This window comes from Dreissena polymorpha, chromosome 11, assembly GCF_020536995.1.
Source record: "Dreissena polymorpha isolate Duluth1 chromosome 11, UMN_Dpol_1.0, whole genome shotgun sequence".
Taxonomy (NCBI): Eukaryota; Metazoa; Mollusca; class Bivalvia; order Myida; family Dreissenidae; genus Dreissena; species Dreissena polymorpha.
In genome coordinates this window covers 18,680,249-18,698,805 of record NC_068365.1, presented here as the reverse complement: position 1 = coordinate 18,698,805, position 18,557 = coordinate 18,680,249, and the positions used below count along the sequence as shown (strand labels likewise).

The following is an 18,557-nucleotide window of genomic DNA, read 5'->3' as shown; positions in this document are numbered from 1 at the left end:
GTTCTCCCTTTTAAAGCATACGAAAATAACCCAAAACAAACCCATCAATGCGCAACCTGCTGAACTTAGCGGTCAGCATACTATTTTAAAATGTGTAACATAAAAGGTTTCAATTGGCCAGACTAAAATTGATATCTATAGTCCACTATTAAATCCTTTAAAATGGCATATCGAAGGCACGATCCCCCGGTGGGTAACTTCCCAAATTTTAGGGTAGGGATGTCCCGCTGACACTTCCGAAATGTGACCCATTTTTATACCGGAACTCTGATAAAGGTGACACATTTTGATACAAGATTTTTGAAAAGGCATTCCCATTTGTATACGATACCATTGAGAAAGTTGACCCATTTAAATACAAGAAGTTTGATAAACTGGACCCATTTAAATACTAGAATTTGATAAAGTGGACACATTTCATACTAGAATTTCAATCTCTTTCATATCAATATAGTATACTTTATTGAATGTGCTATTATATCTTTCCCGCTACTGAAATTTACTTTTTGATACCCATTTATATACAAGAATGACATTTATCATACCAATTTTGATACTGATACTTTCAAATCTACATGCATTTATATACAAGCAAATTTCTGATTTCAATACCCATATCTATACTTAGATGCTTAAAACCATAACCATATCTATAATTTTAGTCGAAAAACACACCCCATAAACTCGGCACACCCCTATATACCCGTATATAGGAAGTTACCCTCCCCCTCCGGGCCCGATCTAGTATAACGTTTTTAAGAACAATATTATTTATTAATTAAATTGTTGCGGAACATATTTATCTTTTTTTATACGCTCAATTCAATATATTTTAATTATAGAATAGTGTCCAGGAAGATATTTGCGTGCTCTGAAACCCCTGTAGTAAAAATACCACTTTACGCATACCACTGCGGGGAATCACGTGATCACAAAAGTACATCGTACGCACAAAATGGCGGGAAAAGCTCTCGCTTAATGAAGAAAATCAAGGTATTTTCATAATTTATAATATCTTAATTAATGATAACTATGCGCAAAGTACCCGCTTAGTCTCCTTATGTACTCTAGTAAGTGTCGTTTTTCTTAGATTTCTGTAGTTTTCTCAAACATTTTCGTCATTAAGTGAGAGCTTTTTCCGCCATTTTGTGCGTACGATGTACTTTTGTGATCACGTGATTCCCCGCAGTGACATACGCACTATCGTTACGGCAGTGTACGGTATTAAAGGAGCTGTCAACCAGATTGACGAAGAAAAAAAAGTTCTAAAATACCTTTTATTACAATAATTAGTTTATATTGATTAAAATATCACGACTGGTATATTACATTACTTGAAAAAAAGTTGTAACGTTTTCATATTTTCAGTATATTCGGTAATAAAATTTAACGATGTGAAATCGATAGTACATCGCAAAAAATAGGTGACATAACGATATACACACTATAAATAACGCAAGGAGATTGATCATTTAATATATAAAATATATACAATTTACTACGCATGCGCATTTTGCATTCGTGGGTTTACCACGTGACGTTCAAGTAATGTAATATACGAGAGAAAGTTGAACGAGTGCTTCAAGTGTTTTATACCCTAGTCAGCAATCAAAATGCAATATTCCACGAGTATGACCCCGATAAAGGCAGTTCCTAAAGAGTTCTCATGACGTTTGAACTACCTTGCCGCTTATAAGGCCCAGACACATTTCGTGACTTTATAGCGGACATCGTATCTCCTGGCGAGACTGTAAGATTGGTCCGGTTGTTCTGGATCTATTTGACCGCATATGGTTAAACGTATACTCATGATGCATTTTCAAACGTGCGGACGCATGGTGGCAACACAACAGATAAAAATGTGGAATAATATAAAATAATGCTGGATAGTAAATTAACAAAGCAGCAATGTTGTTTTGTTGTTAGTGTCTAGTCCCCGATATAAGATGTTGCTAAAAAAAGAAATTTGTCGCCGTGGTATTGTTTATCTAAATAACTCAAACAAAAAACAAAGACTCATTGCTCTGTAATGAAACGGTTGTTTATGTACCGCATTACAGAACCCGAAAACCAAGTCACAGTTGAGACTCCATTAATTAGAGATAATTAAAGATAGCCGCTCCCAAATTAGAAGGATCATGTCATTCCCAATTACTTATCTGCGGCTATCTTTCTGAAATCAGGTAACGATCCGCTTGAACTGAAAGCTGTCCATTTATTTTTATGCGTCACTTTTCGCTCAGATTTCTACGCTCGAGGATGCTGCCCATAGTGTCTATGTTATGTCTTGTTGCGTTGACCTCGGCGACGCTGCCGTTTAAAATTACAGATTGTAGTAAGTTTCACCAATTTGTGACTGTATTTTTTCCTTTTTTCTTGTTTAATGAAGTATGTAAGCTAATGTGCAAAGTGATGGTCGGAAATATTGTTTTTCATCTAAATGTTTCATTCAGTGTATTTCGAAGAATGCATATCATTTGAATGTCATGTCGGTAAAAATATGGTAATAGTCTTATAAAAATGCTTTAAAATATGAGCCGTGCTCTGTGAAAAGGGGGTTTAATGCACGTGCGTAAAGTGTCGTACCAGATTAGCCTGTGCAGTCTGCATAAGCTAATCAGAAAAAACTTTCGAAGTTAGGAGACCCGATTGTTCATTATCCGAAAAGTAGTCTTGATACATTATATGTTGCATTTAAACACCGGTGGTTAGCGTGTGGCTATGATATTAATTAGTGAAAACATCATTTTGAATGATAAATAATCATATTATAACGAAAAATTAACTTTTTTGAAAAAAAAATCACTATCAAATATATATATATAACAAGGTATGCAACTCAAAATCACCCCAAAACAGGGTGCACCGCTTTGAACAGCCATATCTTCATCAATTGTGCAGCGATTTTCACGATCTTGGTCTTATTCAGCGCAGAAATGAATTTCCTTTCTGGAAATGTATATGTCTTGCAATATTTTTACAAATGCTGGGTCAACTTTTAAGAAATAACACGATACACAACTCGCATGATATGAAATAGAAAGTGCATCGCGAAAATAGGTGACATAACGATATACACACTCTAAATAACGAAAGTAGATTGATCATTTTATATCTAAAATATATACGATTCACTACGCATGAACAATTTGAATTCTTGGGTTCACCACGTGACGATGATGATCAATCTACTGGCGTTATTTATAGTTAACTGGTAGTTACCTGGTAGACATACCCAGTAAAATTTATTACCTAATATACTGAAAATATGATAACTTAACAACTTTGTTCAACTAATGTAATATACCAGTCGTGATATTTTAATCAATATAAATTAATTTTTGTAAAAAATACGGTATTTTACAACTTTTCTTTTCTTTATCGTCGTGGTTGACCGTCCCTTTAAGTACATAAGTGCCGTTTAGATTTTTATTATATCCAACCATTACTTCAGGACTTCAGCAGTTTCAACTGGAAATTGGCAACTATGGTATTTTCTTAGATTGCTGCGCTATTTGACCTACACACGTGAACATTATACATGCATATTATTGTTCTCTTCTTTATGTCTCCAACTTACATACCACAAATACACCAAATTTATCCATAAAATACTGTGCATATTTCGATAACTGCTTATTTCAAGAATAAAATGTAAATGAGTTTATCGCACACCCTTTATATGTTTTCCATAAATTATGACAGGGTTCCACAATTTGCCCGACCAACATAGTGTTGTCATGTTATTGCAAAGACTTTTTTATTTTTGAATGGACTACTACCATTTATTAAGACCACTCCGTGTTTCAGCCAGTTCGCATTCTTTACAAAAACATGAAGGTGTAATATATTTGCTTTCTAAGTAAATAACCAATTAAATTACTGTAGAAAAAAATGCGAAAATCGACTGTAACGATGACAGCATACTCGGAGTTGTAGCCACTTACGCATGCTTTAACTTGATAATATATACTGTTTAAAGCAACAATCAATTTCCCTAGGTCACGTTTGCGGACAGCTTTCCAAAGACGCGGTTTTTGTTTCGAGAAAACTGGGCTTAATGCATGTGTGTAAAGTGCAGTCCGCACAGGCTAATCAGAGACGAAGCCCCACCCTCCCACCTTAAGTGGATCATCATTACACAGAGACTTCATAAAAACGATAAATTCCATCCAAATCTGGGTAGTCTGTGTTGACTTCACAGACTAATCTAGGACGACACTTTACACAGATGCATTAAGCACAGATTTCTCAGAACGAGGCTTACTAATATTCGATGTCTGTTAGGTACCAGCCCAAACAAGATAGTGCGCATTGAAAATGTCCACCTCTCCCAGGACCCAGTCAAGATCCCGGGCAATGAGACGGTGACCGCGGACGTTACGATTCTGCAGAGCATTGCGGGGACCGGCCATTACAACGTCAGCCTGAGGATTCAGCGCCACGTGTTTAACGGATGGGTTGAGGCACCTTGTATTCATGACTTTGGAAGTTGGTAAGTAAAAATATGACAGCGTGGCCTCGTTCTGGAAAATATGGATTAAATGCATGTTCGTAAAGTGTCGTTCCATGGCATAATGTGCACTCAGCACAGGCTAATCAGGGAAAACACTCTTCGTCTACACTGAGTTCTCGTTAAGGAGAGACATCCTTTAAACGAAAATAACCATAGACCGGACAGTGTCGTCCCTGATTAGCCTGTGCAAACTGAACAGTATAATCTGGGACAACACATTTAACTTGCATGAAGCCAAGTTTTCTCACAATGACTCGTCTAACGAGGAAAGAATAGTATTTTAAAATAGTCCCTGAACCTTACATCTGTCATGCAAATTACCAGTGACCCCAAAGTCAACTATGTGAATGGTCAATGGCGGCTTGTATGCCTTATTATTGATAAATAATGTCTTCGAGTCAAGTTAAATCTCATATGATAAAAATGTACAGTGCGAACCGAGAACAAAATGGCCTTCTTAGTAAGATTAAAATTAAACGAATGGGGAATATTATTTGACTAGCGTGTTCCGGTGGGTTGTGTCGCACGAGTTGATTGCGTGATGCTGTTTTCCCCAAATCAACAATCAATGAATGCGATACAACTCACCGAAACTACCCCGTCTAATAATCTATTTAAAACATACTACTTTACTATGAAAACAAAATAAGAACATCCTTAGAAACAAGAATTTTGAATTTATAAATACGTCGTTTGATGTGCATTGTGTGTGTCTGAAAAAAGAACGGAGGTTTCCGAATATTGCCCGGAACATTGCTTCTATAACACATAAAAACTATTCATCTTTCCTATTTTTTTAAAACGAACGGATGCCACCTTGTAAAAAACGGTATTCCTATCCGGTAGCTTTAAATTAATTCTTGAAATAATCTATTTTTTAAGTACCAATATGTTAAGGTTTATAGTAAAATATATGATATGTCGGTCACACTAACATACTTTGAACATGTTGATAGATGTCCATACGATGCAATGTTTATAATGTTTATAATTGCTTATTAATAAACGCGGATTTTTAAAGTCCCCAAGAATGTAAACTTTATCTCCCAGCTTATCAGACAAAATAAGTGAATTCGTTAGATCACAATTAAGGTAGTTTTAATAAATGTTAATAAATACATGAATGAATGAACGAGGCAAAAACACGAAAGAAAGGGGACGAACGAAGGAACGAAGAAATAAACGAAAGGACAATTGAATAAATAGTATAGGAATTAATGGCAAAATGAATGGTCAATCAAGCAAACTTAAATACAGAGGGTCCGAATGAAACGATTTAAAAACACGATCCAAGGAAATAACGATCGAACGAACCAAAATACGAATAAATTAACAAAGCTCACAATTTCAGTTCGTATGACCTATGCACGGTTCTCAGTGGAAAGCACTACCAGAACACGACCCACCACTGTCCTATAGAAATCGCCGAGACTTCCCCAGACTTCGAGTGCGCATGCCCATTCCCAGTGGGAACGTACCATCTGAACCCAACCACCGCTCACATCGACAACTTGGCGAGCTACCTTAAATGGCTGGCGCAGGTAATCACGTGTCTAAATTACTTAACTGACTAACAACACAGTGGTAGGAGCATGTTCTATGTCTTACTTCGAATCCCTCTTCCATGAATGTAACTCAAAGTGATTGTGGACACTTTGAATAGATCAGTTGCATTAGCTTGTTCGGTAGAGCGCTGAGCTCTTAATAGCCGTCAGCTTCCATGTAGCAATAAGCTTGCATGTTTCTCATTTGATGCCCACCGTGCAAATGATAAAGACAACGCCATTTCCGCTTTTTTCTCAATTGATGACTTCATTTGCAGGGCGACTACAAAGTGGAGGCCAAGATTTTGGACACGACCACCCACGCGGAGGTAGGCTGCTTTATCGTGCAGGCCACCACCGCCTCGGATTGCACGGGTATCCAGTGCATCTTCGGGAAGAGGCACGAGAAATAGGCCCGGACGATTGGGGGTCTGAGACGCACGAGTCAATTCTTTGTATTTTTGATGTTGTTTTGAATACAAGTCATGAATAAAACGATTGGGTTCAAACAATACCTAGCAAAGGTGTATGTATTTATTTACCTATTTTACAACTGGACTATTATTATAATATCAACGTGTTGTATATGAAAATGCTAATGATATAAATGAATTTAAAAGTAAAGAAGTTTGTGAAAAAACATAATTTGTTTTTGTTTAATACGAGCTACAGAATTCTGTTTCGCGATTTTAATTAACTAATTTGTATCGACTTGCTCATTGGTTAACTTGCGTTTTATCATCAAAAGAACATTAGTCTGAACTTGTTTTTATATTTGATGATTCGTCTCTATGTTATACATACGTAACTATGTATGTTCCAAGTAAAGAATGTAATAATATAAACATTTGCGTTAACTGGTTTTACATGTTAAGTTTTATACAAAATAATATGTGTTAGTTCGTGAGAAAGCTTGCCATACTATAACGAACCGATACTCGTTAAAAAACGATCAACAAAGTCATGTGTTAACGTTCATCTGTCAAATACGGCGGCTTGCGTTCACAAATGTCCAACATATGTACCCAAGCGTCTTAAAGGTCGCACATGCTATAACACATCCCTTTGAGATCATCATCTGCTACCAGTCATATCATCACATGGTCAAAAATGGTCACGAGTGCGAATCGGTGGTCGCAATGAGACAACTGTGGTAAAAAAAAATCAATGACGATTGGTGTTAACCAGTCGTAATATGTAGTCATACATTGTCAAATCTGTTAATAACCTGATGCATCGACCCCAAATCAACCTCATTCGTCATGCGTGGTCACCAGCCCCACAGTGACCACGGGGGACTGATGGCCGCACTCTGCACTGTAAACTCCACTCTGTAGCAGTTGACCTCCTCGCCAGAAGTGATGTTCACCAGACGTCCGGTGACCCGGAAGTCGCCCTGGAACATAACACCGTCGTGTAGAGCTCGATATTAATATTTCAATCCATTTTCCAAGAAATTACGGTCGTTCGGTTAAATGGAAACATAAAACTTTTGTACAATACATCACTGGTTATCAGAACTCAAGGTCGATTTTGATCAGCCGATATACAACTATTAGCAATACAGAACTACAAAAATAAATCCATTTATAAATCCATATGCGGTCGTTTGTAGTACAGACAAATATTCTCCCGTCTGATTATGCTTTCCATATTCATTGTGAATCGGCACGCTACATTGTAGTTACAGACAAACCGATTAATAAAAGTCACGACAGAAAAGATTCGGATAATTTTATTTACGTATTTTAGACAATAACTGTGCCATGTCGGACCGTATTTGGTACAAAAACGAATATGTACAAGTTTGTACCATATTCGGCCGAATATGGTACAACTGTCTAATTGTACCATATACGTATCTGCAGTTTTGGGGTAAAATGCCTGACCGAATATGGTACAAACTTGTACCATATTCGGATGAAAAATGTACCACATTCGTTCCGAATATGATACACACTCATCATCGTAATCATCATCATCATCATCATCGTTATCTCATCATCATCATCATCATCATCATCATCGTTATCTCATCATCATCATCATCATCATCATCATCATCATCATCATCATCATCATCATCATCATCATCATCATCATCATCATCATCATCATCATCATCACATCAATTATCAACACCCCAATGATCATCATCGTTGTTATCTTTACCAACACCACCATCATCATCACCATCAAAACCAACATCATCATATCCATTATCATGATCGTAATGGTGATCACAAAAGTTTTTTTTGTGATGATAATGACAGCGATGTTTTCGGTCGATAATGAGGATGTTGTGATGATGATGACGACGATGAGAATATCATCATCATCATCGGCCAATAAACATCGCCATCATCATTATCACAAATATTTTGTTATCATCATCATCATTATCATCATCGTCGGCCGATAAACATCGCCGTCATCATCATCTAAAAACTTATCATCATCATTATAACCATCATCATCGTCCGATAAACATCGCTGTCATCATCATCCCAAAACGTTTGTTATCATCATCATCATCATCATTATCATCATCATCATCATCATCACCACAATCATCAAACCCCAATCATCATAACCACTGTCATCATCATCACCACCACCATCATCATCACAATTTTTTTACCATCATCATCATCACAAATGTTTTGTCATCATCATCATCACATATTCATTTTACATTTTGTATTTTATAATTTGTTTCATTCAAGAGATTCAACAAACTTGTACTTTTTTCATTTATTGGTATACTGACAGGATTTTTCAAAGTAATATTGAAGAACATAGAACAGCATTTGAATTTTAATCCAACATATATACATTCATTTTAGTAGCAGCCAAAATATCCCAAATGTGCTTCGTAAAAAGTTACCAGTAAATGAGCAAATGACAACAAATTTCCGGTAGAAGAACATAATCATCAATCACAAAAATAACATAACAGGTTTCCAAACACCGATATACATGTATATTTCACCTGTAATGTCTGTACATGACATCTATGATATCATACCAACCGATTCCACTAACACGCAAACGCAGCCATGCGTTTGCCCATTTTGGCCCCTTGATGATTTCTTTTATTGCCGAAATAAGACCGCTGTTTTATGCCCGCTCTTGTTAATAGGAAACGAACGCTAACAGGATTTCTGTTACTAGTATCTAGTCCAATATCCGGCCGAATGTAAATTCTAGGTGTTTGCAAACTCATTGACCTTATTAAATCTCTAAAGGGTTTGCCGACCTTCGCCAACACAAACTGGATTGACGGGTTTGATTGTATGCAGAACTTAAAAATTTCAACTTGAATGTGAAGTGGTAACATCAGAAATGGAAAAGTCGTTCGCTTCTGTGCCCTCCTATTGTTTATCATATCTTGAAGCTCTTTCAGGGCTGAACACACAGAGACGTCACCGTTGTCGCCAGAGTCACCGTTGTCGCCGGAGTCACCGTTGTCGCCAGACGCAGCGTTGTCGCCGGAGTCACCGTTGTCGCCGGAGTCACCGTTGTCGCTGGAGTCACCGTTGTCGCCGGAGTCACCGTTGTCGCAAGAGTCACCGTTGTCGCCAGACGCAGCGTTGTCGCCAGATGCAGTGTTGTCGCCAGACGCAGCGTTGTCGCCGGAGTCACCGTTGTCGCCGGAGTCACCGTTGTCGCCGGAGTCACCGTTGTCGCTGGAGTCACCGTTGTCGCCGGAGTCACCGTTGTCGCAAGAGTCACCGTTGTCGCCAGACGCAGCGTTGTCGCCAGATGCAGTGTTGTCGCCAGACGCAGCGGTGTCGCCGGAGTCACCGTTGTCGCCAGAGTCACCGTTGTCGCTGGAGTCACCGTTGTCGCCGGAGTCACCGTTGTCGCAAGAGTCACCGTTGTCGCCAGACGCAGCGTTGTCGCCAGATGCAGTGTTGTCGCCAGACGCAGCGGTGTCGCCGGAGTCACCGTTGTCGCCAGAGTCACCGTTGTCGCCAGACGCAGCGTTGTCGCCTGACGCAGCGTTGTCGCCAGACGCAGCGCTGTCGCCAGAGTCACCGTTGTCATACGACTGTTCTAAGCGTGATATTATGTCCTTGTACACGCGTTGATTGATACGGATACTAACGTAATGCATGCCAAATCCTTCTGGGAAATACCCCAATGCAATTGTTCCAACATCACCATCGAACTTTCCATCTGCTGACACAATTGATGAGTGTTCTAGTCCTCGGGTAGAAACTACCAGGCACTGCAAATTATATTCTCTCATAAGTGCAATGAGCGTGAGGTTGTCGCCGTATGTCCCATTCTTAGACATATTCTTAACGTATTCATCAAATGTTTCATCATAGACAAAAGTTTCATAGAAATATCTGTTTTCTACAATGTGATGGACTGCTTCCTTACGTAAAGCATCTACGTCTTTGTATATACCAATTTTACCAAGTTGATGCGATATAGCAGCAAATTGACAATTTCCATCCGGATTTGGGTCCATGGCAATATTCACCCCATCCAACAACTGCAGATTTTCATGGTGTGTTAAAACATGATAGTACTTAGTTCTGTGATTTTGTTTCTCTGAGCGGTTCTGTTTTAATGAATGTTTTTTAATTTTTCGTTGTTTCTCTAACGCAACAGTAAAGCTAGTCATGTTTTCGACCCCAACCGATTTGCTTACGAATCCAAGTTCGGGTTTGTTCGGTACTTGAAATGACACGATATAAACACCATTTCGTTTTACTTTTTCTACCTTGCCTTCGATAACATATCTTTTGGTTGGCACCCTGGATTTTCGAAAGGGATAGCGAATTAATACTGTCTCTCCTACTTTGTACTTGCTTGGGGAAGTTGCGTTTTTCAACAGCGACCTGTAAGCCTTTTTATTTGCTCGCCGTATGGTTTTCTTTATTTCACGAGAACTATGACGTTCTTTGGTAAAAACATGACTTCTTCCGTAGTAGGCTTCAAAGGGCGTGAGACCCCCAAGAACTCGTTTGAAACTTGTGTTTATGGCATAGGCTAAATCTTGAAGCCCTTCGACCCAGTTAAATCCACGTTTACTTTTTGTTGCAAATAGAATCTTGGCCTTTATAACACTGTTTGACCTTTCACACTTGCCCTGTGATTGAGGATGATACGGCCTACTATTGATCATTTTGATGTTGTACTTGTTCAACAAAAGTTTCATACTAGGGCCTTTAAATTCCAGTCCGTTGTCACATTGGATGATGTCAGGGGCAAGGTTAACCATCAACACGTCCTCTAATGCCTTTGCAACTTCACGCGAACTCTTCGTTTTCAGGGGTTTTGGCATAACGTACCTAGAATAAACGTCCACGACTTGTAGAATATAACTGTATGTGGACCCCTTGTAGCTAACACTTTGATTTTTCATGTTAATTATGTCAATCTGCCATCTTTTGCCTGGTTCCTCTTCTGTAATTGTCTTTGGCTTTGGCTTGTTTGTAAATCTCGGATACTTCTCATGGTAATACTTGCTATTGTACAGTATTTCAAGGATAGCTTGTTCCGAGAACCCCGTGTAATTTACTTTCAGTTTGTTGTAAATAACCCTTGCTCCACATCCTTTGTTTTCCATGAACATCTTCTCAACAAATCTAGGAAGATCTTCTTTCACAAGGACTTGCTTTCCGCCACACAATAAAGAACCCCGGTCACCAAGCTCGAAGTCCTTACGTTTTCTAATCATGGCCAAACAATTATTCTCTTCAGGTGTCCGTTTCTTCACAGGGACATCGAACGATCCGTTTAAACATCTGACAATAATGTCGTACTTCGACCTGGGCAAGCACCCTAATTGCTTCCTTTTTCTCCTAATTGCTTTCTTCATCTGAAATAATATAATAAGTTATTATACATTTATACTTCATTAGTTAATAGAGCTTGTATTGAACACCGCGTGTCGAAAACGAATGTCTCACGACATGAGCTGAGCTAAAATCACTCGTCTGATAGCTCCGCTAAAATTTACAATCCGAACTTCCGGGCAATATGCGCAATGAAAGTAGCAAGTACTTCATGTAAAGTTTCATTGCAATCCAACCGAATTCAAATTCAGGGGAAAAATAGCGGGCAAACTTATGGCGGTCAACGGACAAACGGTCTGTAGAAACCAATGCTACGTGGATGGAAGGGATATAAAGAAGGGGCCCTGGGGGCCTAGGTCGCTCACCAGAAGTCACGACTAGGCAGGGTTCGAAGGTCAAAGACCTATAAACTCCATAAAATTTAAAATGTTCAAATCTACAGATTACAGGAGCTCGATCTGATTTTGGTGGAAAATACACTTTCGAAAAATTGACTGTAGCTTAAATATTTTAGCAGTTTAGGAGTTACGCACCCGGAAGGAATGCCACGGACAATTGGATAGACGGACGGACAACTGCAAATGCACTCTGAGGGGGGGGGGGGGCATAAAACATAAAAATCAATGCATGTTAAAACATCAATGCATATTAAGACAACTGAAAATTAAAATTATGTACAGTACTTACTGTCAAGAATTCTTTTGAAGTTTGAAGAAAGTTTGGATTTCAATTCTTTCTAGTCGAAAATCACAACTTTTCTTGCCGACCGCCAAGTCAAATATGGTTACTGACTTCTGAGTAAGACTCGTGTGCAAAATTCCCGCCTTTTTAAAGCGGCACGTTATCAAAGAAAAAATCGGAAACTTCAAAGCTTTGTCGGCTTCTCAGCAATATGACGTCGGAACGACAAATCAACTTTACAAAGTAATGTTTAGGAATACAGTCACACCTGTCTAAAGCAGCCAGTCAAACAACCTTATTTTTGGAGAGATATATTCATTTAAAAGAGCTAAAAATCTCTTAAATCGGATTTTGGTGAAAATACACTTTCGAAAAAAAAAGTTTTAAAAATTTGAAAATTGCTATTAATGATCTCCACGAAAGTATCTGGCCCGCCCGGGAATCGAACCCAGGCCGCCTGCGTGCCAATCTGACGCGCAACCGACTGAGCTAGCCGGCGAAACAGCTACACAACCAGCAAAATCCATGTAAAGTGTGGTTAGGTTAGCTGTTTCTGTTACTGCTAGTTACGACGACGACGACGACGACGACGACGACGACGATGATGATGATGATGATGATGATGATGATGATGATGATGATGATGATGATGATACTTTTGTCACTTCCAATATTAGGTTAATACAATGTATTTGAGTTTGAAAAAAAGTTTACACATCGGCAGACTATTTCATTTATTAAGAAATACATAATTTATGTACCATATACGTAGGCCATTTTCATTTTTATGAGTTTTTTTGGTATGTACCAAATACGTTTTGGCGAGCATAGAAAAACTTATTCCAACCGAATATGGTACAATGTTTGTACCATATTCGGTCGAAAATTGTACCATCTTCGGTCCGAGTATGGTACATTTGTACCATATTCGGCCGAATATGGTACAAATGTACCATATTCGTTTTTGTACCAAATACGGTCCGACAGTGCCATTTGACAAACGACCGGAATAAGATGTCTTACGTATGCAAGAAACGACCATGGTCCTCTGACGTTCGGAACGCTAAACGGAAATGCTTGAAGGCTGTATTCGCCATCTCGAAATGGGCACGTGCACGGGAAGCTGCTGTCTCTTAGTTGCCCTGGACACTTATTGTTAAAGCGACCCAACAGTTCGCAAGCGTCGTAGGAACTAGAGTGGAAACACATGATACAGATTACATATACCAGGCAAATATGTGTCTTGTAAGCATAAGCCAAAAATCCAATCCGCACCGAATGGAGAAAAGCATTGGAGGTCGATTCCTTCTTGATGTTATTGTTTTGTTTCAGCTTTTTGTCATTGATTGATCGATTAAAACAAATGCATTTTGGAGCGAAAGTAGAAGCTCCATGACACAACAGGACACGAACTTTTCTGCTTAAGAAATAAACTCACTTTTCCGCTACCGCAGCCGTATACAGATTACAGTAACGTAGTGACGTCATTGCTTGTATACAAAGCCTATCCAGAGCTCGCGCTACCAACAACACGTTTAGCCTTTACGTTAGCCCCAAATGTTACATTCGCATTTGTGCCAATGGAAGTCACGCGCCGAATGTACTAGTGTACCATATACAAGTTTCACTGGGCATTCATTAATAAAGCACATTCAATATACATGTACTCACCAATCAATAGAAATACTGTAGAAAAGCAATTATTACACGTGATGTGGTGTAATTCATGCTGCGATGTATAGTTGTAAAAGTAAGTGTTCTTTTGTGGTTTTGATGGTTAATTGGTTAAGTACACTGTTACATTCAAAGCCACATAAACACTAAAAACCCACAAATATTTCGTAAAATATTTCGTAAAATAAAACATATATACAATCAATGCAATTTTAATTTCCCAAGATGATATCAAAACATTTACGAGAGAACGCGAGATGGGCTTCGGAGAGCGTCGGAAGGACGAGGTAGTTCTCATGAATAATCATGATGTTATTAATTAGCGGAGCTCAAGCGAGGAGGACGGTCCTGCTCTTAGCGATTCATCAAGAAAAAAAGAAAAGAGAACGTGCAAAAAAGAAAGTGTTTGTGGGGCAATAAATAACTGTGTTTAGGAATCTTTCTTTATCTTTAATTTGGAGCGCACTTGTCAGATTTTTTCTATAAGGTCCGCGCGTTCGCTCGTCAATGTTCGGATATCGGCTCCGGAAATTAAAAAGAAATATCTATTCTCACGCAAAAAATATCAAAAATACGATCATTTTATATCTCGTTAAATCTTTGTTACGAGACCACATCTAGCGTCGAAATTTTGGTTATTGCTTTAAGAAACACTGATTTTGTATGGGTTAACTTTATTTTGTGAAATATTTTAAGAAGTATTCGTTGATTGTGAGTGTTTATGGTGCTTAAACCAATTGTTCTTGCTTTATCCGTTATAACTCACAACAAATTTAATTTATATTCAATTTACACATCCACTGTTAGATGTGCAATCTTCAATACCTTGTTTTTTCTGGGCTTTTATCGTGAAATGTTATGCTGTATAACTAACAAGGGGACAGCCTGTTGTTGACGATCATGGGCGGAGCTTCGCAAGAAATAGTATGCAGCATTTTAATTTCAAATGATGATACATATCACTTAAAAGCCTTGTTAGATTCGAACTTTACCGGTCGGTCGTAATTTATTGTAAAAAAATCCAGGCCAGATTATTACCGTTAATCGAAAAAAAAATCAAGAATAGTTTTTTTTATAAAATATAGCATTATAGTTTATTATCAGGATATGTATGCGTTTTTGTGTAATGCTCACGATAAAATATTGAAAATTATACGTTAAATAATTTCACACAAACATCACAGGAGCGACTGCTAATGTAAAAAAATAATTTATTAAAAAAAATAATGTTTTAATTAAAGATTTCAAATGCTACTCAAGACACTTTATATACAATATCTGTTAGTTTACTGGGTACAATCGGACGGTACAGGCTAATCTGGTACGATACTTTACGCTCATGCATTTAGTCTAGTTTTCAAAGAGCGCGGCTCATATATTGAGCCACGCTCTGATAAAAGGGGGTTTAATGCATGTGCGTAAAGTGTCGTCCCAGATTAGCCTGTGCAGTCCGCACAGGCTAATCATGGACGACACTTTCGGCTTTTATGACATTTTTCGTTTAAATGAAGTCTCTTCTTAGCAAAAATCCAATTAAGGCGGAAAGTGTCGTCCCTGCTTAGCCTTTGCGGACTACACAGGTTAATCTGGGCCGACACTTTACGCACATGCATTTAGCCCAGTTTTCTCAGAACGCCACTCAATTGAACTGCTATAATACGCACCAACTTCCAACTCGAGATACACAAGGGAGAGCGAAGTAGTCGATGAAAATGAACTTTTCAACAGTGACGTCCAACCTAATCCCCGACTTTACGGGCCTGTGTATGACCACGGTGGTTGGAGCTCGTACATGGCCCGGGATCCGGACCGGATGATCTAACAGTCTGCCGCTGACAGTGACCACTCTGTTAGGACTGGAGGCTTTAATAATCATTAATTGTTATCATCAGATTACTGTATAGCCAATGTTTCATGGGGGGATTATGCGTTGGTATTAAGCACGTCAGTATGTCTGTCTGTCCGTCGATCCTTCCGTCGAAACAAAACGATAACTAAAAGAGATACTTTCAGAAGAGTGTATGTATATCTTAAATGCTATATAAGATGATGAATGCCCGTTCATTTTTAAATATGCGTTCCAATTCATTTGAAAGTATACGATAGAATGTTTCATATAAGAAAATAATATTATATGAAACAAGTTACAACGGAACTTGGAAGGAATACGTATAAAGGACAATATTTGAACAGTGGAATACATAAAAAAACTTATCAGACCTAACAAATAATATAATTTATTAGTTACAAAACTTGATTGTTGTTTTCAACGTTTCTAAAATCTGCGAAGAAATCCCTTTAAAAAACAATCATCAGGCAACAAAACGCGTACGTGGATACAAAAAAAAACATATAAAAAAAGAAAAAAATGTAATAAACTTACTGCAGTCCGTCAGTCTAAATGGTGTGTATCCAAGATACCCATTGGCACATAGAACTATCACCGCGAGGTTAAACATCATTTTCCGACACATGTTTTGAGTGAGAAACTACGAGAATCTACATCAAAATATCGACCGAATTTTGGTAAACTTTCGTTAACCAGAAATCCAGGTTATTCTGCAAGTCGCTCACTAACATGTTTTTGATCAACATTAAGCTCGCTCGTGTTAGACATGGAACGGCAAGATAGCAGGTTCGATTGAGGAAAAAGGTTCTAGCCAAAATAAACATTTATTTAGCCATGACCGGTTAGCTGTTGAACTCGTACGATAAAAGGTTCATGCGCAGTAAAAGAAGAATGCCATGATGGCTATGAAGCGCTCACCTGGGTTCAAGCTTCATAAATTGAGTCGCGTTCTGAGAAAACTGGGCATACTGCATGTGCGTAAAGAGTCGTCATAAATTAGCCTGTGCAGTACGCACTGGCTAATAAGGGACGACACTTTCCGCTTTTATGGTATTTTTAGTTTCAAGGAAGTCCCTCCTTTCCGAAAATCAAGTTTAGGCGGAAAGTGTCGTCCCTGATTAGCCTTTGCGGACTGGAAAGGCTAATCTGGGACGACACTTTACGCACATGCATTATGCCCTGTTATCTCAGAACACGACTCAATTGTTTAATACCTGACGAAAGTGGTTCTTGAACCATTTAACACATATTAAAAATATCAATTCTATTATCAAGTTAATCATTCGGACCATGTTTCATCAATATTAATTATTGCATAAACTCTATCTATAATGCCCTCTGGCGGGGTGTAGAAACTTGGCAAAAGGAGGGCTTGAACGGGAGAAATCGTGTATTAACAATGCGATTTACGTGCCGTCCAAGCCCTGTTATGTGTTTTTCATATCCATAATCTGGTCCACGCGCAGTTACTTCTCTTCTCCAGCCTTTGACGACTTTCCAAGCATAAATGGGGAACTGAATAAGCACCAGTTTCCTCATGCATGCAGGGATTATGACTATTTCAATCCACTTTTCAAGTTATACCACTTGCACTCTCTTGACAACAGCTTTATTTCATTGGCAACGTAAATGAAGTTAAGGTTATTTACTCAACACTTTCAAAAGTCTATGCTGTAAATGTAAGTGTGTATGTACCTTTAAAGGGATCTTTTCACGTTTTGGTAAATTGACAAAATTGAAAAAAGTTGTTTCAGATTCGAAAAATTTCGTTTGAATTATGATATTTGTGAGGAAACAGTATTACTGAACATTTACCATGGTCTAATATAGCCATTATATGCAACTTTTGACGATTTTAAAACCATAAAATTATAAAGCGTTGCAACGCGAACCGATTGAATAATTTGGAGAGTTCTGTTGTTGTCGTTAAATTTGTGACACTACGAAGATTGCTTTTATAATGTATAAAATACGTCACCTATGTGTACTCGGCAGAATAGCTGAGAGGGTAAAATCGTTTTAACTTCAGTACCTCGGCAGGACTCCAGGGGTCACTGGTTTGAAACCTGCCCGAGGCAAAGTTTTTTCCTTTTTTTAATTTTATTCTTTATTTTTAACTGCAGCTTTTACGATCAAATGTTTACATTTATCAATAAAAAGCATTTAATGAATAACTTCAGAACATGCCAAAATCTGTGAAAAGGCCCCTTAAACGTTCCTGCTGTAAATTCCAAAATAATTCCCCATTTCTTACTTTGCGCGGCTGCATTTCAACTCTGCATTAATCCACTGTTTAAACACATTTTAAATCGAAAACTGTCTATCCGAAGGTAAAGCCTCGTCATTTCGGATGATGACCGAGTGAGGCATATGTAAAACACAACCTTGAACTGTATTGAATTAATCGAATTATTTGTAGATGTCGAATGAACAAAACATATTGTTTTCAAAGTTATTTAAAATTATTATGGTATGTG

The 18,557-nt window shown here is 38.2% G+C and overlaps 2 protein-coding genes across 2 annotated transcripts; one reads left to right on the top strand and one right to left on the bottom strand.

Moving 5' to 3' along the window:
* Positions 1-2,170: 2,170 nt before the first annotated feature.
* Positions 2,171-6,587, top strand: LOC127850530 (ganglioside GM2 activator-like). Its single transcript, XM_052383639.1, has 4 exons — positions 2,171-2,335; positions 4,288-4,495; positions 5,868-6,057; positions 6,339-6,587. Exons 1-4 carry the CDS (start codon positions 2,224-2,226, stop codon positions 6,471-6,473), a joined length of 645 nt encoding a protein of 214 aa, XP_052239599.1. The 5' UTR covers positions 2,171-2,223; the 3' UTR covers positions 6,474-6,587.
* Positions 6,588-7,286: 699 nt separating this feature from the next.
* On the bottom strand, positions 7,287-16,855 carry LOC127851366 (ganglioside GM2 activator-like). The gene is made up of 4 exons (XM_052385100.1): positions 16,615-16,855; positions 15,896-16,094; positions 13,581-13,749; positions 7,287-7,456 (listed from the first exon to the last, which is right to left on the bottom strand). The coding sequence occupies exons 1-4, from the start codon at positions 16,703-16,705 to the stop codon at positions 7,331-7,333; spliced, it is 585 nt and encodes a 194-aa protein (XP_052241060.1). The 5' UTR covers positions 16,706-16,855; the 3' UTR covers positions 7,287-7,330.
* Positions 16,856-18,557: the final 1,702 nt, after the last annotated feature.

Bases quoted from the DNA above. Each gene is read 5' to 3' on its own strand.
- LOC127850530 (XM_052383639.1), top strand. From the start codon at position 2,224: ATGCGTCACTTTTCGCTCAGATTTCTACGCTCGAGGATGCTGCCCATA. The intron at 2,336-4,287 runs GTAAGTTTCACC...GATGTCTGTTAG, and splicing joins GTTTAAAATTACAGATTGTA to GTACCAGCCCAAACAAGATA. The intron at 4,496-5,867 runs GTAAGTAAAAAT...TCACAATTTCAG, and splicing joins ATTCATGACTTTGGAAGTTG to TTCGTATGACCTATGCACGG.
- LOC127851366 (XM_052385100.1), bottom strand. From the start codon at position 16,705: ATGTGTCGGAAAATGATGTTTAACCTCGCGGTGATAGTTCTATGTGCC. The intron at 13,750-15,895 runs GTGCGTATTATA...TTTCCACTCTAG, and splicing joins GTATCTCGAGTTGGAAGTTG to TTCCTACGACGCTTGCGAAC. The intron at 7,457-13,580 runs GTAAGACATCTT...GTTATGTTCCAG, and splicing joins CATGGTCGTTTCTTGCATAC to GGCGACTTCCGGGTCACCGG.